This window comes from Plectropomus leopardus, chromosome 3 (genome assembly GCF_008729295.1).
Source record: "Plectropomus leopardus isolate mb chromosome 3, YSFRI_Pleo_2.0, whole genome shotgun sequence".
Lineage (NCBI taxonomy): Eukaryota > Metazoa > Chordata > Actinopteri > Perciformes > Serranidae > Plectropomus > Plectropomus leopardus.
In genome coordinates, this window is record NC_056465.1 from 30592602 (window position 1) to 30610806 (window position 18205).

Consider the following 18205-nt stretch of genomic DNA (forward strand, 5'->3'; position numbering starts at 1 on the left):
GGCTTTAATCAATACATTTTTTGTTCACTTTTTTTTCATCTACTTGCACAGTAACTGGAATTGATGACATGTACATGTTTAAGTTGCATGCCCCTCTCGAATGAAGATCCAGATCACCGTTTTGCATTGTGTTGATAAATTTCTCCCCTGTCTGTGTTTCAGGTACCCCAGTCAATATGTGTATTGTTCAGAGCAGAGCTTGTCTGGCCCTGGTCAGTCTGCGGGGGACAAAAACCCTGAAGGCCAGAAGCAGGAGCAGGAGCAGGACTCCACGCAACACAAGGTGAGTTGAAGTTTACAAGTTTCAAAATCAGTGAATCAGTTAGTGACATTAAGCCTAGTTTTTAATAAACAGCTGAGAAAAATAGGTTAATTATTGCCAATTTGGTCGTTTGCCCTGAGATGCAAGAGGCTCGACATTATTGGGTTGTCTTGGCTAACAGGCCCATTTAATGCTGCATGGAGATCAGGGACAGTGTGTGCAGAACAGCTGAGCGGGGCTGTGGTTCTCATTTTGAAGAAAGGGGGATGGGAGGGTGTGCTTCAATAATCGGGGTATCCCTGCTCCACTTCCTTGGGTAAGCTGATACCAGGGTGTTGGAAAAAATTCTCCAAATGATTCAGGAGGAGCAATGCAGAATCTGTCCTGACTGCATAACAGTAGAGCGGCTCTTAAACTCTCCAGGGTTACTAGAGGGATCATGGGATTTTACCCGTCCCGTCTACATATCTTTTTTAAAACTTGGATAAAGGTTGCCCTTGGGGTACAGGGACTGTTGTTACGAGCTATTAGATTCTTATGTAACCTGACTGAGTGCTGTGTCCATATTAATTATGATTATGATTATTAATTTGAAAATATTTTGATCAAATAATAATGTTAGTAATTTTTTAAGCCAAAAAAATCCAAACATTTTTTCATAACAAGTTTTATGCTTCTCTGCTGTGAGAATTTTATGCTTCTCTCTGTCATTAATAATAATAATATAATAATAATAATAATACTTTATCCATATAACACCTTAAAAAAAGAGATTTTACGTAGGACTTTGATAAACAAAGTAAAGCAGAAATGGAGAATACAAAGAAGGAAATACAACATCAGAAAGCCAAATAGTCTTATTGAGCACAAGCAGACGAAACTAGGCTTAAGTAATGACAAAATTACAACAACAGGGTAAATGATACAGGATGCAGGATGTGAAAAGTCAATATAAAATAATAAAAAGAAATAGACCAAAAAACAAAAGAAGCACATAAAAGCAATAAAACCGCAAATAACAAGAAATAAAATAAATAAAACATAAATAAAATAGGTGAAATGAATAAGAAATAAGTTAATTAATTAACAATCTCACATAAAAGCAAGTCAATAAAAATGGGTTTTAAGAAATTATTTAAAAGAAGTCACTGATTGTGCCAGCCCTGGCAAAACACAACTTTTGAAGATGTCACCTTGGGCTCTGGGTAATAACAAAATAATTTCAATATTTTTGTGACATTGTTTTAGCAAATTGATTAATCAAGAAAATAATGGTCAGAATAAAAAAAAAAGTAAATGTCTGTATTCTCCATTCCAAACCTCACATATAGTCATGACTTTTGGATAGTGACCAAAATGATAACATCAGTGACAAAAGGGGACAAGATTTTCTTCCTCTGTAGGGTGGCTGGGCTCATCCTAAGGGATAGGGTGAGGAGCTTGGATTAGAGCCACCTCTCCTTTGCGTCGTCAAAAGGAGCCGGTTGAGGAGTTTCAGGCATCTGATCAGGATGCCTCCTGGGCACCATACTATGGAGATTTTCCAGGCACGTCCAACTGGTAGGACACCCTGGATGGACTCAGGACATGCTGGATGGATTATATATCTTGACCTGCTTGGGAAAACTTCACGACCCCTCAGGAGGAGCTGGGAAATGTTCCTGGGCAGAGGGACACTTGGACTATCTTGCTTAGCATAGCAACCTGAGCCTGGATGGGTCGCCAAAAATGGGTGGATGGACATTCAGTGTGGTTACTGCTGGTTCATCTTTTCGGCCGGCTGTGGGATAGAGAGTAGTATTATTAGAGTCAGTGCTCATGGTGAAATGTATGAGTTAGCAAAACACCAAGAGGATATGGTAGGAGTTGGGTAACGCACTCCAGTGGCCCACTAACCTCTGGTGAAAAGTAGGAGGCATGGAGAGAGGAGGAGTAGTTAAAAAAAATGGTGTAAATGGCGAGGGAGGTCCTGCATTATAGAGGCAAGCCAGTGGATGGTGGGAGGGCGAGGATATTGCATAATTTTTTGTTACTCCCACTAACCCCTAAGATAGGTGTTATTGAATAAGAAAACGATATATCAGTAGTTTCACCATATCACTTGAACGTTACAGCTGATAATCTTGTTGTACGGTTGAAACTGTGTCAGGGACACTCAAAAAAAACTGAGAACCATGGTCAACACCTGAAGATTAGGTCCTTTTCTAGGTAAAAAGTTACATAAAAACAGGGTTTCTACAGGGTGCTTGAGGTGCTTAAAGTAGTAGAATATTTTTATCTTGGTCCTTGAAAAGAAACTTGAATATAATTGAGAACAATGAAATAACATTTTATGAGAAGTATTAGAAATGTTTTAAAGGAGGAAACAAAGTACGACTGTGGTTGCAGTTGTTTAAGTTGTAATAGCACCAGTTCGTTGGTTAACATCAGTAAACAGTAGGCGTTGAGCGATATTGGTTTTTCAGGGCTGATACTAATCATTAGTAAATGAGACCAATAACCGATATTCGCATCCAATATGCATTTACACTAAAAATGGAAATCTTTCTGTCAATATTTGGAATATAACAAATAAAACTTTGTTTAAATCCCTTTTGCAATTGTTAAATCAAAACTGAAAATTTCAACATTGACTACAGCAAGTTGCCAGCAACTTTTTAATAAAGTCAAGTGAAAATTTAAATAAAAATAGCTTCCTGAGGTTTTACAAAGTAAACGGTCTTCCCATGCTGACACTTTCTTTGCACTTTTTAATTAGTTTTTTTTTTTGGCGATCATTTAAATAGAATGCCAATACAGATAATCGGCAAAATACCAGATAATCTGCCCCGATAATTGTCCAGGCAACAATCTGTGGACCCACAAGATGTTTCACAAGCCTGGAAACAAACTTTGTTTGTGAATTTGTACAATTTTCTTACAACTGGTGGTTGTGGAGAAATCATTCTTGAAAAAAAAAGGGAAGCTTGAAAAAGTACTTTAAAGTCCTTGAGTTTGACTCATTCCTGTCTGTATGAACCCTGCTGAAAGCACCGCAGTTACACGTTGTCAGAGCATAGGCCTCTCTGTTTAATGAGTCATGGAGGTGGTTGTGATATAGGTCACGACCTGCTCTGTGGAGTTAGAGCTCAGAGTAGACAAAGCTCAACCAATACTCAGAGGCCAAACAATGTTTGAGACTAATCCACCTTAAGTCAGCCTGTGGGCGTCATTCTATCAGAGTGCAAAGTGAAGCAGTCTTGTAACAAGCCTAAGGTGGGCTGATGCTGTCTCAGAGCTGGGTCGGGGTTAAATATTTGATACCCTCTGCTCTTATGAATGGGCCCTCCAAGTTGTGTGTGTGTGTGGTAATGTGTGCATGAGTCTCAGAATGAATGATAATTTAGGGAAGTGAGTGTGTTTTGGTATGCATGTGTGAGCACAGAAGAAGGAGAATCATTGTTTGCTGTCCAGCAACAAACAGGCGTGCCAGGGCAGTTCAACAGGCCTGGCAGTCTGTCATTGGCCGTGTAACACAGTCTTTGTCCGCCAACAAAAGGCTTGTTCACAACCTGAGATGCAAAGACCTTTTGCATCTGGCAGTTTTGAAATCCATTAAAAATTTCTTGCAAAGAGTTTGTATTGTGTTTTATTTTTATCCAGTGACATTTCCTTTTTTGTAACGGCTTTGTCAGCATCTAAAGCACCAATTCATGAATGTAGAATGTGTAATAAGGTGGGATTTTTTTTTTGTTGTTGTTTTTTCTCCATAGGTGTTGGAAGAGCGGTCGACACACACATCGTACGATATGGGACTAGAGACAGAGAGAGCAGCACTCGAGAAGCTGGCAACACACAATGTACACCAAGAACAGGTAACATCACTCGTCTACCGAATATTAAAAGTTCTCAAAACAAAAGCTGAACAATATTGACCAAATGAACATTGAAATATATAAGAGAACCAAGATGGTGCAAATCCTTAAATAATATTTCTTTTTAAATAGGAACTCTGGTAGTGATCACTTTATTTCAGCCATTAAATAATCATTGTTTTCTCTTCATCAAGAGCTCACTGTGGCTGCTTGTCCTTTTTGCATTACTCTCCACTTTTAAAAAAAAAAAGACAGTTTACGAATGAGCATGCTTTTAATTTGAAGCTGCAGCAGAAGGAAATATTGGGTTTTCATTTGCATTAAATTAACACAATTTTTATGCAAATATCAGCCATTGACAACAAGGTTATAAAACTGCAGAGATAAATGTACATATCGCTACACTTTTATCAGTGGACCATAGGCTCAATGTTATCTTAGGCAGCAATAGATAGAGACTTAATGGACAAATGTTTGATAAATTACATCATATAAATAAGACAAAACACACAAAAAGTCGAAAGGGCAAAAAGTGATAAAACAAGTTGGTCTCTGGTCATGTTCCAGTGGTGGTTTTTAAACCTACTTTTGTAAGGAGAGTGCTTTAAAGTCTTTCTGATGAAATTCACAAGACTTTGAATGCATACATGTCACTTTACTGAGTCAGAAAGTTCTAGTACAATATTTATGCTACATTGTAAACTCGCAATGACTGCACATCCTCACATCTACTCTAATGTCATCGTAAAAATGATACTGACATATCGCCTACCTTAATTCAAGCCTTTAATTAAAAAAAAAAAAACTTGATAAAAAAAAATTGAACTGGTGGAAGTTGAGCTGATGCAGTAGAAATAAAATCAAATTGAGTGCTGTTGTACTTGGTAATTTATTTATTTAAGACTGGACGATGTACATCAATTCACATCTAAGCAAATGTAAATGCACCCAAGTTAGTTGATGAGCAAGTTTTCATTGGTTGTCCCTTGCCTGATGTTAAAAGGCAGGAAAATACAAAATGAAGAAACAATATGTACAATGTTTAAGACAAACATTAACCAACAATGTTGATTGATTAACTTTTAAATGTGATTTTTTTTCTTCCCAGACTGTGAATCCTGGGGAAGCTGAGGTGGAGGAGACCAGGCCTGACGCAGAGTCTGATACTGCACCTGTCACTCCTCCTGAGCCAGAACCCCACCCAGACCCCCAGGCTGATGTGGACCTGCAGACTGACCCCCAGGACCATGAACAGGAAGTCCCTGTGTCCTCCACTCCAGAACCAGTTCCAGCACAGGGCCAAGTGTCCACAGATGCCCCAGCCCCAGCAGAGATTGTCGGTGACGCCCCTGCTGCACCCCCCAGCCTTGACTCTACCCCGGCCACATCCCCAGATGAAGCTGAAAACACACCTACCTCACAGAGTGCCGGCCAGACCCACACAGGGTAAGCTCAGATTCACTTCTTCATTCCAGAGATCTTTCTCTGGTTTCAGAAGTTGGCTTAAACCACAGAAACGTCACATTGGACAACTGAAATTTTAATTTTACATGGCAAAGAAAATACATGTTCCTCTCATGAAGTGGTTAAAGCCAATTTCACTCTTAGTTTAAATTTAGGTAAAACTATTTTCCAATGCTGCCATTGCACATTTTCTTTGATATTTTTATTGGTTAACTTTTGTTCCTTTCAGTTTTTATTTAAATCATTTAGTTTGTTTTTTTAATTTAACCGTTGTTAATGACTGATCACAAACTGAAAGAGAAGCTCAAAGGAGAGTTGTTCTGACAGCCTGGATATTTTAAAGTCATTTTTCATGGAACTGTTGGCAAGCAAGAAGCAAGAAGTTACATGGAACTGATACAGAGAAGTTTTGTCTAAGGGATTTTTTAATGGAAGTTCGTGAACGATGTGGAAAATCACCTGTTTGGACGTGGAACTTTGACCAAGATTAGCTGAATATCCTGTGAGACAAACTTTAAAGAAGAATTAATCCATCCAGTGACAACGTATGGATTCCAACACCTTTCTCAAAGCAGCTGTCAACATCAGGACATTTTAAGACGTCTATATCAACTGCCCCACGAGCAGGCGACCTCCCCATCCCCTTGTCCACCCATTTCTTTCTCTACTTTCTCCCTGCGCTCTATGTCCCTATCCTCCTATCTCTTCCTCTCCCCTTCCTCTCTCCCACCCTGTCCTCCTCTCTTTACCCTCCCCAGTGTAAAGAGGTGTGGTAAACGCCATGTCCTTTCTTTCCCTCAGTGCGGTTGCCAGTGCAGGAGATGAACTCCCAGTAGACAGCTTTGTCTTTGCTGAGCACTCTGATTCACAGTGCAGGGTCATTCCCCCCGAACTGGCAACCTGTGAAAACTCCCCTTTTGGCAGGCCTCTCTTCAGGTGAGTTTCTAACCCCCTGGAAGCCAATCAAAGCACAGAGACAGGTAATCAAGGTACAAGCTACACCTCTCTGCTGTGCTCAACCGTCGACCGCTGGCCTTGCTCTCCACTTACTTATGCTTTTTTTTATTTTTTAAATTTCCTTTTTCCATCGTTTTGCCTGCTCACAACCAAGGACTGTCAATTCTGTCAAATAAATTGTTGAACTATGGAATTATTTTTATGCTTCGCATCGTGTGTTGAACAATGCTGAGTACTATATGTGTTCTCAACCCTGTTTTTTTATCCCCCCACCCCCCTCTCCACCTGTGCTATAGTGTGGACGAGGCTGGCATAGAGGACCAGCGGACAGACCTGAGCCACAGCTCTGGTCCTGAAGCAGAGGTCCAGTCTACTCCTGGCCATGTGGACCAGGAACAACAACAAAAACAACAACAGCGGCAGACGCTGGAGGGCGGGCTGTCTGATTTGGACCAGGAGGGCAACACTTCTCAACACCACACAGAACAGCAGGTCAGCAGCATGTGGTTGAAAGTTGGAGATTTCTTTGTAAGCAGAACAATGTGGAGGTCTACATAACGGCACAACTTCCCTGTTCTTATGAATCCTGGTGCAGTTATGAGTACAAACTGCGAAGAGTTTGTGGATCCTTTCAGTAGGAATGTGCAGCAGAGACATTACAGTGCTGCAGGCATCATAATGGAAAATTTGACTGATTTTAATCGGACATAAACATGGACAGGTGGTGGAAAACCCCAGCTGTCACCTTCCTGGGTATTTTGCCTTTTTTTATTAAATAGGGTACAACTAACATACATGGCTCAGGTGACACCATCAGGGCGTCTGCAGGTCATTAAAAAGTCTTAAATTAAAAAAAAAAAAATTTATAAATATTGAACCTCAAAAGTCATTAAATTGTCCTAAATTTAAATTTAAGTCTTAACTGACACAAACACTTAATCTCACTTCATTTATCCATCTCTTAAAGTCCACATTTGTGAATTTACAAATCTTTAAACCTACTGCTGAACCTAATACTGTTCTTACTTTATACTTTTACTTATCAGTTGGCAAAATGTAGATTAGCCTACTCACTCTAACAGCCATACTCCTACATAAAACCTCTGCGCGGTGACACATAGTATATATATTTTAATTTTTTAACATTATACACATGTGCAGTGCTTGATTAGGAAAACGATGGTTTGTCCTAAAATCTGTCTTAAATGTGGGTTGAAATTATCATGAAATGGTTTAAAAAAGCAATTAATTCAAGTTTCTGCTGCCTGTAAACACTCTGGACACAATAGCCATCCTGTAAAATGTTTGCCTTAAAAAATGTATAATAAATCATAAACTTATAAACTGAACAATTTCATTTCTCAGTTCTGCAGAACACTGCAGCTGAATAAAAGCATGATCAGTACCCTTAGGATGCTGTTTGTCATTTTGTTTAGTCAGTCCTTTGTCAACACGTTTTTAGTAAAACGTGTCCTCACAACTGCTGGCTAGATTGCCATGAAAGTTATAAATATTCAGTGTGCTCAGCTGTTCTTGCAAAGGGCAGCTTTTGAATGTTTCAAGTGACGAACGCTGACTCAACCTGCTCTCAGGTGTTTTTTTCACAGTCGAAGGATAACGAAAGACGTATATATCTGGGGATTTTCCTTCTTTTCAAGGGGATTGTGTGCATTGTGTATATGTACTTTATTTTGTGGTTTTGGAGCCAAGAGCTGGTGACTAATCTGTATGTGGCTGGAAAGCTACGCCTCCTGCCAAACGTGTTGGGGTGTTTACATAAGAGGCTGTCTTAGTTGGTTGGATTTTTAGGATCAGACTGGCTTGTGAGGTCCAAAAGGGTGCTTATATAATCCATCAAAACATTATTCACAGTTCAGTGCATCAAAATGCTTGAGTGGCCAGCGGCTAGCTGACTACTGCACGTGTGTGTGTGTGTTAGTGACTGGTCAAAGCGCACAATTCATACAGTAAAGCACAGATGCCAGAATACAATTCATTTTAGTTATATTTTGTAATATTTGGTAATATTCAATTACTTTGCAATGTGCTGTGCTCTTATATGCCAAGATATCAGCATTTTAGGACATAAAGGTATTGTAGCTTTGGTGATAAACAAAGTACAGCTGTCACCATGGGCCTGTGTGTGTGATAACACCTGTCTTTGTGTTTCAGACAGGGGATGGCAGTATCGTCAGGGAGACTGATCCCTCAGTGCCCAGCAAAGAAGACATCCCCACCTTTGATGAGTGGAAGAAACAAGTCATGGAGGTGGAGAAGGAGAAGAGTGAGTGCATTAATTATTAAAACGATCAGATACATGCGCAGAAACGAAAATGGAAACGCCGCATGAACAGCTGAGTGCAACGCCCCATTACGTTCCACTTTAGAGAGGCTTGCTTTAAGGCTTTTGGTCTTACAAAGCTGGAAAGTCAAACGCAGCCTGATGACGTTAATCTCGCTTTGTGACACAGGCCCAGGCACGTATGCAGCATTGCCTGCGTAGACAAAGGAGGTCATCACATGTCACGTTTAATCTACATCTCATGTTATTGGTTCTTTGTCCTTCTTACCACTAGTTTTATGGTCATTGTCTACATCTGTCATGTCTCTTTTGCTTCCTTACTCTTGTTTGATTCTTGTCTATCTCTCACACCATCTCCTTCTCTATTCTCTCTCTCTCTCTGCCTGTGCACGCCATGTGCAGCGGTCAGTAGAGCGTGTGTTTATTGGTGTTGCATAACCTCCACTTGTTCCTCTCAGGCGACACTTATTTTCCAGTGTCTGTGACAGGCCTAATGTAAAACTCCCTCTGTCCAGGTCAATCTCTTCATACCTCAACCAGTGGCAGCCCCCATCCAGCGAAAAAGGTCCAGAAAAACTTCAAAAACAACTACGCCTCTGTGGAGTGCGGTGCCAAGATACTTTCTGCCAACAGCGAGGCCAAGGTTGAACACACATCACCTCTGTCCCCTCTACACACAAACGCACACACAGCTAAAGATGCAGACTGTCATGCACTATTATGCTCACTCTCTCATTCTGCTGTCTCGTATTCAGAGCACTTCAGCTATTCTCATGGAGAATATGGATCTTTACATGCTAAATCCCTGCAGCAACAAAATCTGGTGAGTGCACTGACGACACACTACCGCCTGATTTAAGCTCTGAAAGTTTCATAGGAGTTTTATATTTTAACAAATATTCTCTGTTGACCTCTCTCCAGGTTTGTGATCGAGCTCTGTGAGCCAATTCAAGTCAAGCAGCTGGACATTGCTAACTTCGAGCTCTTCTCATCGACACCAAAAGACTTTTTGGTTTCCATTAGTGACAGGTACACTCACACAGTTACACTTATCAACTATTAAAACTGATTTACATGTTCTCAAAGGTGTGTGGTGGGTGTGTGGCAAACAAAAGACTCTGCGTTGGACTGTGCTGCTTTATGCAAAGGCCTCCAGTCCAGTTTTTTGCTGTACATCGTCGTCTGCACATTTTTAACATTTGAGTAAATAGGGAGGAAGAATTACTGCATGTATTGGCCTGTTTTATTGAGGGACAGCAGGAGAAAACAGTACATCAATACCTGTGATTCAAGTCAATTCAGTTTTTAATTATAAGGCCAATATCACGAATCAAAAAATTTGCCTCAAGGGGCTTTACATACTGTACAGCATTAGAAACCCTCTCTGTACATAGATCCTTGATTCTTACAAGGAAGAACTGCCCTGCTGCAAAAAGATTTAAAGAAACCTCCAGAAGAGCAGTTGTGGATGGATGCCTCTACCAAGACAGACAGATGTATAAAAGATGTTGTGCGTGCAGAACAGACAAACATTATACAATTATAATATATACAACAGGATTACAAGATTATAGATAGATGATTAGATAGAGAGACATTTAATTTTTAAAATTGCGAATAATTGCTGAATTTCTATAGTTAATTGCTATAAATTTCATTTCTTTATCACATTTTCAGATCCATTATTTTGCATTTAAAAAAGTTATTAAATCCATATTAACAATTTTAAGCTGTTCTTTGTTGTTGCTGTTGTTTATATGGTTAATCGTTTTTTAAAATGGTGGTTGTCGGTGTTGCATTTCCCTGATGTGTTCAACCAACCCTCAAACATGTATGTCACTCAGGGTTCCTCTCGTGCTACGAGAGTGTCTACTTGGAAATAGAAGCTTCAAAGTCGCTTAAAATGATGTTCTAATAAATGCAATTATACTTAGTTTTTGTGGTAAGACACAAGGAAAATATGGGATTTTAGAACTATGAAAAAGTTCTTCTTGTCGAAAAACATCTTTAGAAAGAAACATGTAGTGGTCATCAAGTTCAGCAAAAACAGAATCAGTCAGAATCAAACAGTTATCTTATTTCTTAGCCTGATTAATTTAATGTCCAAGTCAGAATATTTCTACAGAATATAAATTGCAAAACACCTGTGAACTTGGAAATTTCAGTTCTTTTATAATGACATAAATGCCACTAAATGAAATGTTTTGTGGTTGCTAATTGCTTATTTGATATGATGTGTGGGAGAAGACTTTCAGTAAAAGGGGTCACTCATTTTGCATAATAATGAAACTAGTAGGTTGGTTTCCTCCTGAAACAGCAACAACAACCACAGCACCAGGACTGCCTAAAATCATCTTCTCCCCCCTGTATTATCAGCTCTAACTTTAGTGCTGTCAGAGTTGTTGTCTGTGTTTTGGGTGTCACCATCATGATTTATTTCCAGCATCATGTCGCACCACAACTCATAAATTCCACCCTCTGGCATGCAAGGACAGACCTACAGTCACATGCAGCACAGTGGCATTTGCACCCAGTGTTTGAGAACATGCCAAATTTTGTTTGCTATACACTGAAGCCCTGACACACATCTTACTTTTTTTCTTGTTCTGTCTGCAGATATCCCACCAACAAGTGGGTAAAGCTCGGTACTTTTCATGCCCGTGATGAGCGTATAGTCCAGAGCTTCCCACTGGATGAGCAGCTTTATGCTAAATATGTGAAGGTACTGTTTTTTTCTTCCTCCTTCCACAGCACACTAATGTCTCCAAGGAGAGAAACAGTAAACAATTCACTTATTGTGTCTTAGTAGTGTACGACAGCTCTCAGTCAATGAATGTACACACAGACACATTCATACACATGGGTTAAAGCTGTATTTTAAGCTCAAGCACCATCTTATGACTTCATGGTACGTTAGCCGTGCCATCAGCGCTGTCTGTAACCCCTCCCTCGAGTGACTGTGAGGGTGTGTGTCCATGACACACAGTTTCACTTGTAGAAACTAAAGGGCAGATACATGTCCGCCCAAATATAATTGGGCGGATTATGTTTGAGATTTCGGTGTCTCAACTCATTGGGCCAAGTTGGTCCAAAATTGTTGCAGTTTGTGCAAATGCTGAAAGAACAGGACATTAAATCATCAGCGTGTAACTTAAAAAGATTATTTGTTTTCCTTAAGCTCAAATCACTTAATTTAAACTTTTAAATGTTTGATTATATCATCTCTATACATCTCCATCCACAATTTCACCCAGGGTGTGTGGGGGGAAAAAAGTTAATTCTTAAATGCATCTCTTGAAATATAAGCTGTGTTCTGCATCTAACTTTCACATTTTTGCTTTTAGAACGTTCTGCAGCTGATCTTACAAAGCACTTACTGTTGCTTGCAGTATGCTAACAATCGGAACACACAGCATAACATTGTGACCTGAACTTTCACCTTTCTGCTCGTAAATCCGTTACCTTGAAGAAAAAACACAAAACACTATTCACTGAGCTCGCCAGAGACAGAGGCCAACTCGGAGAGCTCTGCTGTTGTTGTGAAATTATATTTGCATTTATCTGTCATTGTTATTTTCATAGTTATATTCATTTGTTGTTTGTATTCTTTATGATTATTTTGTTCACCCAAACAATGAATATTTTCTATTTTTATCATTTAACTGGTTATCAGTCACTTGAGGAGTGTGGGTCAGAATAGCCAGAAGAGCATGCACACTGCAAAATGCGACCAAACGCAGTTGGACTGGTGTTTTTTGCATATTATATTTGGAGCCCTAAAAATGGTTCAAACTCTAGCTCACCTGGTGAAGAGTGCGTCCCATATGGCTGAGGCTTCTTGCTGCCCGTGTTCAAGTCTGTGACCCTTAGCTGTGCATCATTCCCCTTCTCTCTTCCACCTTTCCCCCCAAAAAATAATTAAAAAAAGAAATACTAAAAACTATGACATACAAAAACGTTTTCTGGCACACTAAATAGTATGGTGATGTGGGTACTGGAACGCACAGATTGTTTATAAATGCAGAGAAGTCAATAATCGGTCTTTTCACGACAGTATGATCGCCTGTAATAATTTTATGCTTCCTGTTGCATCAAGATGCATTGATAATTGTGTTATAATCTCATCGTAGCCATCTGAATCTTATTGTATTGTGAGATGCCTAGTTATTTCCACCCCCAAATATCACCTAGAAATAAGTGTTGATAGTAAGTATCTGTGCTTTTCTGAGCTGTCTCTCCCCCTCACTTTTCTACCCTTGGTTCTGTTTACTAATTATTCACTGTGCAGATTTTTTAAAAGGTTGATTAATGCTCGGATGATTACCCTTTTTATGTGGCGAGTGGAGGTGTTGTGTGTGTGTGTGTGTGGGTGCTTACTGTGACTCATGTGCTCTATTATGAAATAATTGTACTTTTATTACGTAAACTGATTTTTATTTAGAAAGTTTCAAGATATTTGCTTCGGTCAAAACTCTGATCTAAGCAGCTAGGAACTGTTATGTCCTGTAACATCTGTCCTGAGCTTGTCTGTCTGTCCCTGTATCTCGCTTGTGCTTCCTTTTAACTGCTTGTTAGAAACCTCTTTGTAGTGTCTTGCCTGTGGGCTGTTACAGAACAATGATCGAGTGTTTGTAGCAGCAGCAGCAGCAGCGTGTTTGTCTTATGAGAAATGAAGGCTGTAAGCAAATGCTTGACTTGCTAGTAGCTTGAATCAGTCTTTACTTATTTCTTTTTCTTTGTTTTATTTCTCTCTCTTGCTGTCCTTCTCCTGTCTCGCATCAGATGTTCATCAAGTACATAAAGGTTAGCACTCTTCTCTCTCCGTCAGAGGTTATGGTGCACTGTTAAACATACTCTTTTTAATGGTGATACACTGTAATGTGTAATGTGGGTGAGCTTTGGCAGAGCATCATCTTTAATGCATGTGAAAGATATTAAACGAGTAAAACATGCACATAAACCACATCATCGACGCTTGGCACCTTTTAGTTTTAATTTACACATATATGGAGGGTCATGGGTTTGTGGCGTGGGCACACATTATGTTTTTTGGTATTGATAATTTTATGGAGAATATTTTCAGTTTAATTGTTTATCCATTATCCTCGCAGGTTGAACTTCTCTCCCACTTTGGATCAGAACACTTCTGTCCACTCAGTCTTATCAGGTAAGATAGTAAAAAGCTTTTCTCAGTTCACTTCCTTTTTTAAGATCTACTGGATTTCTGAATTCCTGTGTCTAAATTGGTATTAAATAATTCTTGATGCACAGTTTCACTGAAGATTTCCCTTGAATGAGCCATTCAGGTTCCTAACCAGACACATTTTTAAGTCTATGGAAATAGTCTGCTATGATTCATATATTGTTAAATAAAAAAACATACAAAAACTGCACATTTTACCATGCCTGCTGTCAAAACTTTCACTTTGCCAGGGGTTCTCAAACTTAATATTCAAAGGTCCGAATCTGGTTTCTATTTAAGGCAAAATGTCAGCGACAATCGATGATATACAAATTACTTTCATATAGTTTTCATTCAAGTTTAAAGGCAGTCTGAGACAAAATACATTGACATACATACATTCGAATAGTGACATCCTCACTGCATGAGCGTTGTAATGTACACTGACAGACAACACGAAGTCTCACTTTATCGTGCACGCAGGAAAGAATGCCTGTAACTAACCCGTTAGCCCTTAACTAACTTGCTAACTTTGAACAAAACGAAATGACAAAACTCTTGACACATGATGAAGCATCATACGCTGAACGGCTGTCAACATTGTCCGATGTCAAACAGGGAAACGGTTGCGTTTCAGATTTAATCTTGGGCCAGGATCGCCGCGATGATCTCCAAATAGACTATATTCTACAAAACTAAGAATTTATTGATTATTTATGATTCGAGGTGTGGTCTGGGTCCGCATTGACTTGCCAGACCTTGAACACATACATGCAAATATTAACTCTCTCTGTGCTGGAAATGTCAGGTTTCTTGTTGGTGTTTCAAAGTCTGTTCTGTCAATATGCATTTCCCATATTAGACAGCAACTGGCTTTCCTATTAGAGATGTACTCAAACCCAGATGTACATTTGCATCCAAGATTTTAGGGAAGTGCGCAGACATCGGCCCCTTCAGTAGAGGAATGTGAATACATCTCTTTGCACAGATACAATTCAGTATAAAAGGTCGGTCATTTTAAGGAACATAAACAAAGAAAAAATATCTTACTGCGTAGAGGGGGATTTTAAGGTTATTACCATTTCCTCTTAGGGAAATAGAAAAACTCATCGATGACAGGAAGTTGTACTCATCTGTATTCATAACAACACACTGCGTTATTCAGCCTGAACCAACAAACCAGCCGTTTTGATTTCACGCTGATGAAAAATGTACTGAACACAGTGTTTTGTTTTTTATCTTGAAGAATGACTCGAGTTTATCAGCTCACACTTAATTGTACCCTATTTCCAGGAAGAATACTGTATGTTTACTATTAGAAATGTTGATCTTTTGATTATCCTCTTCTCATCGTGATTGTTTTCTTTATGTGCTCATTCAGAATATGGTTATTGGTATTGCTACACGTTACTAGTCAGTGTGTTTCACCTTTTCACATATAAGATTTACTTTTTAAGTTAAAGCCCTTTCTTGTTGAAACAGTTTATCTCACACACACACAAAGGCACGTGTACCTACACGTCTGTCATACATCAACAAGGTCATGAGGGGCTGGGGTTTTAAAGAGACTGTAAAACTTTAAACGCTAAAGTTACGTGTGATCACCATTTTCACAATACTTCTCTTAAAATCTGTTCTGAGCAGCATGTTTTCAAAAGCTGCCTTTATCTAAAAATATTTTTGCCACCTCCTCTGTTTAGTAATAACAACCTTTAACTTTCTCTGTAGGTTTCTTTGTTTATGTAACACCGTAGGTTTGTGTTTTGTGTAGGGTGTTTGGTACCAGTATGGTGGAGGAATATGAGGAGATAGCAGATTCCCAGTACCCATCAGAGAGACTGGAGTATCTGGATGAAGACTATGGTAAGATGACAAGCTGTTATGTCTTTTGAATGAAAACTGTTTGAAGATATCCTGTCCAGCTTCTCTTTCAACATCTTTTGCATTTTGTTGCACGTCACCTGGCAGAACAATCCAAGCGCTGCAAATCTCTTGACTACAAAAGACCCTGAGAGGAGAGTCAAATTACATTCTTGCTCTCCAACGTAGTCACCAAGTAACTTGAGTTGGAGTTAACCATTAATATCAGCGGGCCTTTTGTAGCAGAGTTTTCTTTATCGACTCTTCAGTTCTTGCAGTGTTTTGTGATATTTTAATGTAGTTCCATAAAAGCACATAAAAACTTTATTCACTGATTAATGTTGATGTTATGCATTTTTCAAGATATAACCTGCTTTATATCCTTGTCTTTAGACTATCCCCCTGGCTACCAACCATCAGAGGACAAGGCCTCTAAGGACCTGCTTGGCTCAGCAACCAGTATGTACACACACACACACACACGCACACACACACATTAACAAAAACTGATTCATAGCAAATAAGCTACAGCAATATGTTTGATATCAACAGTTTATTCCAGATCCATTTTATGTTTTGGGTTTGCATTATTATCATTAGATAACTGGAAAAGGATAATTTTGGCATTAACATTAAACCACAAAACATTAATCAGGATTTGAGAAAGCCTGGAGCAGCCCTTCTCAACCTTTTTTTGGGCCAGCCTCCACTATCCATTATACAGGTCCATTACTGCCTCCCGATACTGCCACCACCTCAATTAAAATGTAGGCCAATTGTTATCCCTGAAAATGAATGGTGATTATTACTCAGTGTCAAATCATTTAAAAAAAAACATGCTATTGAATGCCAACAGATTTGATTAAACTGGACCAGTGCCAAAAAAGACGTATCTTATAGGAAATTTTAAATATCAAACGCTGAAGTTTCTTCATTTTTATGCAGTAATTTATGGTGGAAAATTCTTTATGTAAAGGAAAGCACAAAATTCAGAACGAAGACAACCATTTATAATATAAAAATATAAAAAATATAATGCAGTTAGGCTCTGAGGCATTCTGTATTGCTCTCTAATATTTATTCTTCTGTAGATCAACTTTTCACATTTAAAGTTTCCCTGCTGAGTCAACATACCTAAAGGCATGATTTACTCTTCAGTCCTCGTTTGTGTGTGAAGTCTTTTTTTCAGAGCTGGAAAGAGGATTAAAATATTGTACTCAAGTACAAGTACTGTTTTACTCAAGTATGGTAAAAGAACTAGAGTATAAAAGTACTTAAGTACAAGTACAAAGTATGTCAGTTAAGTTAACAAAAGCAACATTACCCCTTATATCCAAACCAACATTAAATAATTTTTTTAGCTATTTAAAAATGTACATAAAATATAACTTTTTTACATAACATTCCTCATATTGTTGCAGTTTGTAGTTTGGAGACTTCACATCCTAAAATGCTGACTAAAATAGTATGGTGAATTACCCTAATACAGTTTTTGTTCATCATGAGAGTATACAGTATGCACAGTTTTCCAAGTTTATGGGATTCTATACAGTCAGTGCAGCAACCCAAAAAAACTCCAGTGTGGTTAAGAGATGGACTCATTCCCTGTAGGGCATAGTTGAATACACTCTCAGTATCTTAACCCAGACTGGGAACTGTAGACTGAGGTTTCGGTTGCAGAAAATTTGCAGCTTCCACTGGACTTTTTCTAAAACCCCACTCACATGCGCAAACACACTGGTGCCCCTCTGTCTCCTGATTTAGCAAAGGGAGGACCGGTGCACCACCACACACAAATGCTGCAAACACAAACCTTCAGGGCTCCGACCATAAAACCAAGAAAAAAAGCAGACAAACGCATCATTTTTTTCTTCAGCTGGGCAGGCTGACAGGGAAACTGCCTGAATGAAAAGCTATAAAGAAAAGTTCATGTCAGAAAAGTAAGGGAAAATAATGTTAAAGCAGTGTCAGAGAGGAAAGTAAGAGGAAAACAAAGCAAATGTCAGAACCTGAGGTTTTATTCATACCCTGTTTGGCCACATGCTGCTGCCTGGCAGCTGATTTACTAAGAAGCTCATGCATTTCAAAGTATTGTGTTTGTTTGTTTTTTTCCTTTCAGATGCCATCCTAAACATGGTAAACAACATTGCGGCTAATGTGCTGGGCGGCAAGCCAGAGCTGGAGGGTGGAACAGAAGCAGGAGGTACTCATCCATTATACACTCATGGATATACGAAATGAACGGGAGCGGATTGCTTGTCGAGTGTTGTCGCATATAGTGGGCATGCACCATTGGGGCTTCCTTTTCTTTCTATCCTGCCTCT

At 39.1% G+C, this 18205-nt stretch overlaps 1 protein-coding gene across 4 annotated transcripts in view; it reads left to right on the forward strand.

The window, feature by feature from the left end:
- Nucleotides 1-18205, forward strand: part of suco (SUN domain containing ossification factor) — a 55378-nt gene that overhangs the window by 23995 nt on the left and 13178 nt on the right. For 2 of the 4 annotated variants that reach the window (XM_042482876.1, XM_042482892.1), the window contains exons 2-16: nucleotides 163-283; nucleotides 4015-4116; nucleotides 5225-5562; nucleotides 6382-6516; nucleotides 6834-7029; nucleotides 8710-8821; nucleotides 9355-9482; nucleotides 9595-9662; nucleotides 9761-9868; nucleotides 11456-11561; nucleotides 13622-13642; nucleotides 13951-14006; nucleotides 15793-15884; nucleotides 16275-16340; nucleotides 18001-18084. In XM_042482876.1, coding sequence (XP_042338810.1) covers nucleotides 163-283; nucleotides 4015-4116; nucleotides 5225-5562; nucleotides 6382-6516; nucleotides 6834-7029; nucleotides 8710-8821; nucleotides 9355-9482; nucleotides 9595-9662; nucleotides 9761-9868; nucleotides 11456-11561; nucleotides 13622-13642; nucleotides 13951-14006; nucleotides 15793-15884; nucleotides 16275-16340; nucleotides 18001-18084 — 1733 coding nt within the window. The remainder of the gene's footprint in view (nucleotides 1-162; nucleotides 284-4014; nucleotides 4117-5224; nucleotides 5563-6381; nucleotides 6517-6833; nucleotides 7030-8709; nucleotides 8822-9354; nucleotides 9483-9594; nucleotides 9663-9760; nucleotides 9869-11455; nucleotides 11562-13621; nucleotides 13643-13950; nucleotides 14007-15792; nucleotides 15885-16274; nucleotides 16341-18000; nucleotides 18085-18205) is intronic. The other 2 variants (XM_042482881.1, XM_042482889.1) reach the window with 2 other exon arrangements.